Below are 11,934 nucleotides of genomic sequence, written 5' to 3' on the forward strand. Positions count from 1 at the left end.
CCACCAACCCCGGTGCTCCCACCACCGGTGCTCCACCATCTTGGGTGGGTTTACACATATAAAAAGCAGCTTCTCCCATCCATAGGTATATTATACCTATTCCCAATGAAATGAGAACCGTTTCCATTGAGCTAATCCTAATTTCTGGTATGTTGTCTTGGAATAATCAGATGTGATTTTGACCATTTACACTGAAGTTTTTTCTTTCTAATCATGAAGGATTGGACCCTGGCAAACAGATTAAATTGGACTCCAATGCACAATTTGGATATTATTTTCGTGTAACCTGCAAGGAAGAGAAAGTCCTTCGTAACAACAAGAACTTCAGCACAGTAGATATCCAGAAGAATGGTGTTAAATTTACCAACAGGTCTGAGAGCCTGTTCTACTCTTAGGCTTTTGGTTGTACATGGTAAAAGTAATGTCTTTGACAAAGAGTTTTTACTTTATTTTATTGTTAAAAAGCATCAACTAAGAGTCAAGTTTTACTTTCTTCCAAGAAGCTAGTAGATATTTCAGCACTGTTAGCCAGGACAGGTACTCCTAAAAGTCCCATGGGAAGAGCAGTGCCTTCTTTCTGTACTGTTCTAGAACCTATGGCCTGCCTTGCTATTATTCCTTAGTATTCCCAGTACAGAAAACACATGTACGGGACTTAATTTTTTTTTTTGTTTACTTTTTTGAGTGTACTGGTGTTTTTGTCTTCGTGTATGTATGTGTGCTCTGTGCATGCTTGTTGAAAGCCAGAAGAGCATGTCAGACCCACTGGAGCTGGAGTTAATGGACAGTTGTGGAACATCATATGGGTGAACCTGGGTCTTCTAGAGCAGCTCTTAGCCACTGAGCCATTTCTCCAGCTCTGTATTAACTTACTTGCAGTGTTGTATGCTGATGTTATTCTAGGTGTGTTAGACACCCCAGTTATGAAAATGGTGTAATGGTTCCTTATAGCATTTTCTGAAAGAAATAGGACAGATGTATTTATTCCTCCCCTTCATAGTTCTGATAAATCTCAGTTCCTACTTACATGCTAGTAATACTGCTCTATACTGAAACCTAGCTCTTGATATGACTTCTGTTGTTTTTCTAATACATTGTACCATTCCTGTTCCAATAAAATACCTCTTAGGTTACATAAAGAACCTATGGTATATTTAGGTAAAAGAGATTGGATGACTGGCCACATGGTGCTAAAAGTTGTTGTCTCTGACTTTGATCATATCATTTTTCTTCTTTTTAAAGATTTACTTATCTTATGGAAATGAGTGCTGTATCTGCATGTACACCTGAATGCCAGAAGAGGGCATCAGACCCCATTACAGATGGTTGTGAGCCACCATGTGGTTGCTGGGAATTGAACTCAGGACCTGGAAGAGCAGGCAGTGCTCTTAACTGCTGAGCTATCTCTTGAGACCCTCATTTTTCTTCTTAAAAGGCTCAGTGTGTATCCATTATTCAGAATAAAGTCTTAGACTGTGGCCTGTATGATCTGGTACCAGCTCGCGTCTTCTGTAGCTCAATTCCTCAGCAGGAGTCTCTGTTTATGACACGTTCACATCATTTCTTCAATTCTTTCCATTTGTGTAATCCATAGTAATCTTTTTGTGCTGCTTTTAGGCCCATGGCCGGGTTCAAAATTGTCCCCTAGGCCAGCTAGTTCTGTCCTCTTCCCGGTGTCCCATGTTTTGTTCTTGATAATTTTTCTCTTTAAAAATGTCTACATTTTAGTGTGTGTGTGTGTGTGTGTGTGTGTGTGTGTGTGTGTGTGTGTGTAGATATGTGTCCTTGAGACTGAACTTGTCGTCAGTCTGTGGCCTTTGCCGTCTGAGCTCCTCACCAGCTAAGATCATCCCTTTTCTTTGCTGTCAACAGTATTAAGTCTACTTTAAATTCTCTAAAGCACTTTTTATTTTAACATGTAATTCTCATTGTTCAGATGCTTCATAAGACAAATCTGGATATAATTTTGTGTAATACATATTAGTTCTGGCAGGCATTTTGATACTTTTAAAAATGTTTTGATTTGCAGTGAATTGTCCTCTTTAAATGAAGAATATACTAAGAACAAAGGCGAGTATGAGGAGGCCCAGGATGCCATTGTTAAAGAAATTGTCAATATTTCCTCAGGTAAACTTAATACAGCATAAACTGGTGAACTGTGTCCTGTTTTTTCCTGATGGAAAAGCATCAGGATGTGTGAAGATTGTTTTCTTCTGTTTTAATTTTCTTATTATTACATTTATTTATCCATGTGTGCGTGCATTCTTGTGCTTGTGGAGGCCAGAGAACAACTTGCAGGAGTTGGTTCTCTCTTTCTCCTGCTGTGAGTCCTGGGGTTGAACTAAAGTACTCAGGAGGTAGGCATATTTACGAGCTCAGCCATCTCACTGACTCTTCTTGCTTTATCTTTCAAGTGCTGAGATTGAAAGTGTGACCCACTATACAGTGTTTGTTTTAAATCATTATCTGGGTTCACACTGAAGGGTATGGAAATAAATATCACTGTAAAGCAAATGCAAAGTACACAAGACAAGCTGTTGGTAATTCTGTGTGCTGTTTTATAGATTTTCAGTCTATTCTTGGCACAGCACTGGAGGTGTTTTGTATTTAAAGGACAGTATGTCTTGGCTGTATATGTTACTTGCCTATGGAATGGGTGAATATATGCTTAGTGCAGGGTAGGTAGTGTGTGTTAGGCTGAGGGTTTAGACATGAACTTAGGTGAGAGCTACAGTAGTGACTGGGACAGATGGCACGAGCCAAGGTGGTTCGGAAGAGCCACAGTATCACTGTGGAGAGTTGTTGCCCCACACATTAACCTGCTGTGAAACAAGGAAGCATTGGATGAACATGGATTTGGGGCATTTTTTTTTTTCATGTGTGGACTCTTTACAAATGTTCCCTTCAAGAAACATCAAAAGAACAGGCTCTGCTTAGGAGTAAGGGAGACTCACGGGGACGAAACAACCAAGTCAAAGGCCAGCCACTGACTGACTCCAAGGCCAGCGGTGTGGTTGGGATGGGCTGCTGTGACACCACCGTCATGTCCTAGGAGAGGCAGAAGATGGTTTTTCTCTAAGGGTTGTGAGCTAAATTATTTAGGCGTAATGAATCTTTTAAAAAGCTATATGCATCTTTAATTCTGTTAAATCAGAAGAAACAGAGCTTAAGGTTTTATTTTAATATGCTGCATATATTGATGCGGGGATGAACGTGATGATTTGTGAAGATTGTATTTTTGCTTGGGGCTGCCAGGTAACTGAAGCAAAATAATTTAGTTTATTTGTCTTCTTGAATCTAATTTGCATTTTAAAGAGCTCTGTTAATAAAATACTGTTTATTTCAATGACAAATCTTCCTCAGAAAAACAAAACAAAAACTGTTCACCACTGGGCTAGTTCTGTGTTCTAGCCTGTAAATCAAGAACTTTATATCTGGGATCAACCTGATTTTTTTTTTGTTTTTGTTTTTGTTTTGTTTTGTTTTCGAGACAGGGTTTCACTGTGTAGCCCTGGCTGTCCTGGAACTCACTCGGTAGACCAGGTTGGCCTTGAACTCTCGAACTCAGAAATCTGCCTGCCTCTGCCTCCCAAGTGCTGGGATTAAAGGTGTGCGCCACCACCGCCCGGCCAACCTGATTTTTATGTTACCTTCTTTTAAAATTAGATTTTCCTTCTTTTCTCCTTTTGTCCCTCTCCATGGGCTCAGATTTTATCGCAGGCTAGTCTCAAAGTTGAAAAAAAATATGCTTTAAAAAAATGATAGGTCGACGGGTGGTGCAGAGTGAGTCCCAGGACAGCCAGGGTATACAGGAAACCCTGTCTCAAAAAACAAAAAAAAAAAAAAAAACAAAAAATTGTAAAGTCAAAAATCCAGCCTTTTAAACATAAAGTCTTATGTAATCGTAAAGTTTAATTCTGGGGCATCCAAAATTGAGGAGACACGGGCAGCACTGTACCCCATTAGCACAGAGACTCTGCTCTAAGACTGACCCTTGTTGCTGTCATACGCTGTCCAGCCTTAGAATCAGTAGGATTGTGTGGTAGCATTGGCTCTGATGCTGTGCCACAGTGGAGCACTGCATGTGTTAAGTGGGCACCAGGAATCAACTCATGCTGAAGTCCTGCATGTGTACATGCCAGTGAAACTTCCAGTGTTCTTGGGCTCTGGGCTTGCGCTTTGCTTGTGGTGATTTTTTTTATTTAAGTTGTTTCTCTGTATACTGTTGGCCCCTTGGCTGTCCTGGAACTTACTTTGTAGACCAGGCTGGCCTTTAACTCTGAGATCCTCCTGCCTCTGCCTCCTGAGTGCTAAGATTAAAGATATGGATGTGCCGGCACAGCTCTCTTATGTGGTTTTAACAGTGTTGTCTTGATTTCCTATATTCCCCAACGTTTAGGGGAGAGAGTACTTTGTGGTAGTTAATTGGGATTTTGTAAGGAAAGACCTCGGTCTCTGTTTATGAAGCATGGAAGGATACAGTAAAAACATTGAATACCATGTTGAGTTGCAGGGCTTTTCAGATTTTGTTATAGCAAACTTGTTAACTTTTGCAATGGCCCTGAGCTAAGGTGTGTCTTTTACCATGCCGTGTTTTACAGGGTATGTGGAGCCAATGCAGACACTCAATGATGTGCTAGCTCGCTTAGATGCCGTCGTCACCTTCGCTCACGTGTCAGATGCAGCACCTGTTCCTTACGTACGACCAGTCATCTTGGAGAAGGGGAAAGGAAGGATTGTACTGAAAGCCTCCAGGCATGCTTGTGTTGAAGTTCAAGATGAAGTTGCGTTTATTCCGAATGACGTGCACTTTGAAAAAGATAAACAGATGTTCCACATCATTACTGGTAAAACAACAACAACAACAAATGTTTTCCCTCTTCCAAATGATGATGGAATGGAAATATGTTTTAAATTGATGAAGGAAGTCTCTGTTTCTGGCATTAAAGCATGTTTTACTCTGGTTGGTCATACTTTCAGATCCTCACTAGAAGGAAGGCTTTGGAGTGGCTAACGTTTAGGAGATAATATTGTATCGATATAAAACTCATGCATTGACTCACCAGAACCCTTGAAAGAATGCATAGGAATTGTCTTCTGGAAAAGCTTAAGCCTAGGTCAACACTCCTTGTAAGACAGGCATGTGTTCATAGTTTAAGAGGAGGCTGAGCTGTTCTGAGACAGTAACTAGATCCAGAGACTAGAAAATAGGAGAGAATTACATTATGGAATTATGATTGCATTCTGTTATTTCCCTAAGTGGGCACTGAAATTATTTAACCCAACACAGACAAGTAAGTTGTACATTTGCCAAAAGAAGGCTTGTGTAGCATGGAGTTTAAGTCATTTGAGGAGTTTACCCCGACTGGTTCCCTTATAACTAGCCCATTTATTTATTTATTTATTTTATTTATTTTATTTTATTTTTTTTAACTAGCCCATTTATTAATGAATACTATTATTGAGTAGTCAGTCGTGTACTGGACATCGTTCAATTAGCCTGTAGGTACCTGTGAGCCAGGGAGTATATGTATATAGTAGCCCACAGTGAAGCTCCAGCTTGGCTGTGTGTTTTATGATCCTACTCTCCTGTTAGAGGGCTCTGTGTGGGTTTGTCTAACGAAATGGTAAAAAAAGTTGCATTTGGGACTGAACTGTTGTCAGTGACTGTTCATGCATGTGTGCCTTGTGGGTGGGTGTCTTAATTGCATTTCATTGTGACTTAAGTAATTGTCAGTTGCAGTTTTAGACTATTAGTAACTTAATTGTTAGTAAAAGAAATCAGTGACTTTGCATATAATTCATTTGTAGGTCCCAATATGGGAGGTAAATCAACATACATTCGTCAGACTGGGGTGATTGTACTCATGGCCCAAATTGGGTGTTTTGTGCCATGTGAGTCAGCAGAAGTGTCCATTGTGGATTGCATTTTGGCTCGAGTTGGGGCTGGTGACAGTCAACTGAAAGGGGTCTCCACATTCATGGCTGAAATGCTGGAGACTGCTTCTATCCTCAGGTACTGTGTCTCCACATATTTTGTATGAAATAATATAATATGCCACAGGCATTCTTAGTTTAGTGTGTGTTTGCCTGTGAACTGTATGTACTTTATATTATCTTAAAAGGCTGATTGAAAGCCGAATGTGATGGTTGCTTGCCTTTAATCTCAGCACTTGGGAGGCAGAGGCAGGTGGATATTTGTGAGTTTGAGGCCAGCCTGGTCTGTGTAATGAACTCAAGGATAGCTAGGACCACAAAGATAGACCCTATCTGTTAGTCAGGTTTTCTGTTCCTGCACAAACACCATGACCAAAGAAGCAAGTTGGGGAGGAAAGGGTTTATTCAGCTTACACTTCCACATTGCTGTTCATCACTAAAGGAAGTCAGGACTGGAACTCAAGCAGGTCAGGAAGCAGGACCTGATGCAGAGGCCATGGAGGGATGTTTCTTACTGGCTTCCTTCCCCTGGCTTGCTCAGCTTGCTTTCTTATAGAACCCAAGACTACCAGCCCAGGGATAGCACCACCCACATTGAATCCTCCCACCCTTGATCACTAATTGAGAAAATGCCTTACAGGTGGATCTCATGGAGGCATTTCCTCAAGGGAGGCTCCTTTCTCTGTGATAACTCCAACTTGTGTCAAGTTGACACACAAAACCAGACAGTACACTATCTCAAAAAACCAGAGAGAGAGAGAGAGGGAGGGAGGGGGTGAGGAAGGGAGGAAGGGAGGGAGAATGAGAGAGAGAGAGAAGAGAGAGAAGAGAGAGAAGAGAGAGAAGAGAGAGAAGAGAGAGAGAGAGAGAGAGAGAGAGAGAGAGAGAGAGAGAGAGAGACAGAGAGAGAGAGAGAGCTCACACATGAAAGGCTACCAAACTCACTAATGTGAATTTATGTGTGCTGTTGCCTTGTGTCTGACAAATAACTCTATGCTGGAGATATCCACTATCTCTGTCTTCTCTGCCATGATCCTTGGACTACATTTCCTATCTTGTGATTATGCATTTCAGGTCTGCAACCAAAGATTCCTTAATAATCATTGATGAGCTGGGAAGAGGAACCTCTACCTATGATGGATTTGGGTTAGCATGGGCTATATCAGATTACATTGCGACGAAGATCGGTGCCTTTTGCATGTTTGCCACTCATTTTCATGAACTTACTGCTTTGGCCAGTCAGATACCAACTGTTAATAATCTACATGTCACAGCACTAACTACTGAAGAGACCCTAACTATGCTTTACCAAGTGAGAAAAGGTGGGCTTCTCAGCTCAGCATGGGACTAGGGCTCTGAAGTAGCATCGGTGTATTCTTTATTCTCCATTGTGATTAATCGTTTTTAAGAACATATTTATCTCTAGTCCAGAGATGAGCAATATACATTATCTTTATCAAAATGATCAAGGGGGAGAGAGGGAGGTTGATTTGTTAGCGCTGTCTAACTGTAGGTTGTTTTTGTTTTTAAAATATGAGGGGATTACATTGACATTTTTTAAAGGATCTATTTTATTTTTAATTCGTGTATTATGCCTTGTGTGGAGGTTGATGTACATGACAGTCTAGAAGAGGGTGTTGACACTCCTCAAGCTTGAGTTAGAGAGAGTTGTGACCCACCTGGCCTGAGTCCTGAGAACTGAACCCATGTCCTAGAAGGGCTCTACGGTTTTAACTTGAGCCAGCGATCTTTCTGGCTTTTTGTGGTCTTTAGACCTGGTGAGCCTGGAGTTATCTGCAGATGTGGCATCCTTTCAGAAAGGCTGGTGACTGTGGGTCCATTCATGTTACTGAATCAGTGGTGCTAACCTCCATAGGGAGATTTCTGCATCATGGATGGTTATTTCAGAATAGGGGTTTTCACATGTCTATCTTGATTTCTCATAAAAATGGTTTTGTTCTTTATTATCACCCACATAGTTAGTCTTGACGGTTTCCTCTTTGTTACTTTTGCTTTAGTGGGCTTTTTTTTTTTTTCCCCTTTTGTTTTTTTGAGACAGGGTTTCTCCGGGCAGCCCTGGCTATCCTGGAACTCACTCTGTAGACCAGGCTGGCCTCAAACTCAGAAATCCACCTGCCTCTGCCTCCCAAGTGCTGGGATTAAAGGTGTGCATCACCACTCCCTTGCTGAGAATTATTTTGAGCTACTATGTTTGCGTTATTGATATTTGTTAGAGAGGGCAATATTTGTAGTAGGTCTGGCATTCAGCATGAAACTGGTTCTGTTTTTAAGTTATTTTTGTGTTGTGTGTACAGAAGTGGTTTCTACATACAGGCTAGATGAGTGTGGCGTGGATAGAAATAGAGTAAGTTCACCGCCCATCGTGGGTGTGCTGGCACCTACCTGACTGTCGATTACTTTCATTTGCTCCAAATTGAGCACTGTCCAACTCTAGGTAGAATTCGTGGAGTTAAGAAGTGAACTACCATGCTTTAAACATTTGGTGCATAACTGAGGTGCAGCAGCACCAGTTAGCGGCACTTGTGTATTAGCTGTACCCTAATCTCATTTGTTACTCAAGTCGGGTACGTCCACCACTGCTGGTTTGCAGTAAGGCAGACCGAGGAGGGTGCAGTCACATTGTTGGTGATTGGTTAAAAGATTTATCTGAAGTGCTCTGAACTGTTTAGCTAGCGCATTTGAAATATAAATTTTCATTTTTTAATGAGACAATAAACAAGATATTCCAGTCACATAAATTCAGTTTCTTTCCTCCTCCCACTCCACCCCTGTTCCCACAGGTGTCTGTGATCAGAGTTTTGGGATTCATGTGGCTGAGCTTGCTAATTTCCCTAGACATGTGGTAGAGTGTGCCAAGCAGAAAGCTCTGGAGCTTGAGGAGTTTCAGAATATTGGAGCATCACTGGGATATGATGAAGCCGAGCCAGCTGCAAAGAGGCGCTGCCTGGAAAGAGAGGTCGGTCAGGGGGGCTTGAGGTACCGAGTCTCTGGGTTGTTGCATGTCTCATAACCAAGATGAGTTGCGGTTTCCCCGTAGGATTCCAGTATTTACTTTTTGGTCATTCTTACTGGCGCATATTTCTTAGCATAAGGAAAAATCCAACAATGTCGTTGGTGGTGGTGGTAAGGCCTCACCATATAGCTCTGGCTGATCTACAACTCTAACCCTAGGGTTAGGGTTAGATCTAGATGACCCTGATCTTGCAGAAATCTGCCTGCCTTTGCCTCCAGAATGCTGAGATTACACATGGGAACTACAAACCTGCCTCTCAGCCACCACCCTTCTCTGTACCATCCTTTCTATGAAGGAAGGTTGGAGCTGGAATATAGTCCTGGCATGCAGGAATCTGCAGATCTAGCTTCTGTCACAAGCACATTGCCCTCCTGGGAAACCATTTAGAGTTCTAGATTTGGTAGTAGGAGTAAAGAATGAATAATGTAAAGTGTTAATCTAGATTGAATTCTTGAAGCTGTAGATGTCAATTGATAAGTGTAACAGCATCAGCAAACTCGATTTCTGTTCCATGCTGTTTAGAATGTGTGTGAGCAGTAAGAGCAGTATGTGTCTTCGACGCTCTGAGGAGAGCGGATTGTGGGGAGTGTTTATTACTAGAGCTGGATCTTCTGTTGGGCCTTCTCTGTAGTTAAGGGGTCAGATTTAGATGTTCATACAAAGCTGCAGCATATGTCTAACTTGTTTCCTTCTAACAACCACAGGCTTGCTCAGTGACAAAAGAACTTCACTGTTGTCTGGTTCTGCCAGCATACAGTGACATACATGGTGACACACCTTGCAGTGACATACACGGTGACACACTTTACAGTGGCATACACGGTGACACACTTTACAGTGACATACATGGTGGCAGACCTTACAGTGGCATGCATGGTGACACACCTTGCAGTGACATACACGGTGACACACCTTACAGTGGCATACATGGTGACACACTTTACAGTGGCATACATGGTGACACACCTTGCAGTGACATACATGGTGACACACCTTACAGTGGCATACATACATGGTGCCAGATAATTGCATATTTGTAGCTTTTACCCAGTGGGCTTTTTTTTTCCTGTAAGGATAGATGATTGTGATACAAAAAGGAAAACAGTAGCATAGCTTGCTCATAACTTCAGGTATGGAAGCTGCCGTCCTGGGTATGGAGTAGTTTTATACCCACAGATCCTGGTGACTGGGATCAGGCAGGGCTATGTTATGTGATTCCTGGTTTCCATGAAAACTGAAATTGTGTACTTTTATTATAACAAGACATGTTTTGAAAAGTTAGCTGAAGGAGACAACGGGTCCTCACTGCCGTTACTACAGGCTTTTGGTCTTTTGTTTTGTAGAAAGTACATTTTTATCTTGGCAGTGCTGGAGCTTGACTTTGCCTGACTGAGGGCGTGGGAGGGAAGAGAAGGTTTGTGTGTCATTGGTTTGTGTTTGCTTGCCTTACAGCACACTCGGAAGTCAGAGGGCAGTTTTTAGGGGTCAGTTCTCTGTTGCTACCTACCATGTAGGTCTCAGATCAAATTCAGGTGGCCAGGCTTGCCTCTACAGGCTGAGTCATCTTGCCAACTACTTACATGTGATTTTAAATGGAGAAGTATTTGTTTTTACTAGTTGGATATTTCCTTCTTACCCGTTTGTACTTGCTGGTTGCCGATACAATGGCAGGTGGTTCTCTTGTGTGAAAATGGGCCATTTAATTCTTCACATGCTGTAATAAATTACATAGTACTGACTTGCTTCAGACGTGCTCTAAATTCTTTGAATCCTTGCAACAAATGTTTGCAGTTGGTAATATTAATACCCCCATTTTGTAGATGAAGAATGTGAGTTAAGAAATTTGCCCAAAAAGTAATAACCATGTTCTTTGGAACAGTTGTGCATCCATGTGCATGTAAGAGAATCTCAGTGTTTATGCCCCAAAATATCCCTTGTAAACGTTAAAGTTCTTTTTTTCTGAGATTAAATTCCATGTAAGGTCAAGCAGAGTGACTTAAGAGCGACTTAATTCCTTCTCATCTGCAGTTACAGTGTAAATGTCGTATTAATAGCTTGCTCTGGAGAAGTTCATAGCAACCAAGGACTTTGAGATTCTCTGAATTGCTTGTTCATTTATGATAAAAAATATTTGTTAAACATTTAGTAGCATGTTTAGTTGAAAATTACAGAGAGAGTTCATTGCTTATGCTGGAGAGATGACCCAGCAGGACAGAAGCCCCAGGTTTGGTTCCCAGCCGCCCACATTGGGTGGGCCTTGACCATCTGTAAATCCAGTTCCAGGAGATCCAACCCTCTAACATCTAAGGGCACCCACAGACATAGGTCATGCACACATGAATACATTGTAATGACTTTGGGACACATGTGTTTTTCAGCAAGGTGAGAAAATTATTCTGGAGTTCCTGTCCAAGGTCAAGCAAGTGCCCTTTACTGACATGTCGGAGGAGAGCATCTCACTGAAGCTGAAGCAGCTGAAAGCTGAGGTGGTCGCAGAGAATAACAGTTTTGTAAATGAAATCATTTCACGGTTAAAGGCCCCGTGAGAGGACAGTAGGGGAAGCTGGTACGGATGAGCTCACCCTTAACTTTGTGCTTAACACCGGAACCTGGGACAGCAAGCCGTGTACTGAAGCAGTTAATGATACTTGAAAACATTTTGTTCTGTAGCTGGGTACTGTTTAAATGAGCATGGGCAACTTTGAGTGCTATCCTGAATTTTATAAATAAAATCATGTAGTTTCTAGATTTGAGGTACCTTGTATTTCTTTGCAGTATGACTTTTGAATATATTTACTCTTCTAATATTTACCAATAGACCTTGTACAAATAAAGAATCTCAAAACAGAGGCCATGAATATCTGCACACATACATAGTACATAATTTAAAAAACTTAGTGGGGTGGCAACACACCTTTGATCCTAGTACGTGGAGGCTAGCCTGGTCTATGTAATGAGCCCCT

At 41.6% G+C, this 11,934-nt stretch overlaps 1 protein-coding gene across 2 annotated transcripts in view; it reads left to right on the plus strand.

Annotated features, from left to right (window-relative positions):
* Msh2 (mutS homolog 2) overlaps nucleotides 1-11,724 on the plus strand; it is a 56,893-nt gene extending 45,169 nt beyond the window's left edge. For both annotated transcript variants that reach the window (XM_028765108.1, XM_028765107.1), the window contains exons 10-16: nucleotides 220-370; nucleotides 2,030-2,127; nucleotides 4,602-4,847; nucleotides 5,812-6,016; nucleotides 7,012-7,259; nucleotides 8,739-8,914; nucleotides 11,350-11,724. In XM_028765108.1, the coding sequence (XP_028620941.1) occupies nucleotides 220-370; nucleotides 2,030-2,127; nucleotides 4,602-4,847; nucleotides 5,812-6,016; nucleotides 7,012-7,259; nucleotides 8,739-8,914; nucleotides 11,350-11,517 (1,292 nt within the window). In that variant the 3' untranslated portion in view covers nucleotides 11,518-11,724. The remainder of the gene's footprint in view (nucleotides 1-219; nucleotides 371-2,029; nucleotides 2,128-4,601; nucleotides 4,848-5,811; nucleotides 6,017-7,011; nucleotides 7,260-8,738; nucleotides 8,915-11,349) is intronic.
* The last annotated feature ends 210 nt before the right edge of the window (nucleotides 11,725-11,934 follow it).

This window comes from Grammomys surdaster, unplaced genomic scaffold (assembly GCF_004785775.1).
Source record: "Grammomys surdaster isolate TR1022 unplaced genomic scaffold, NIH_TR_1.0 149, whole genome shotgun sequence".
Lineage (NCBI taxonomy): Eukaryota > Metazoa > Chordata > Mammalia > Rodentia > Muridae > Grammomys > Grammomys surdaster.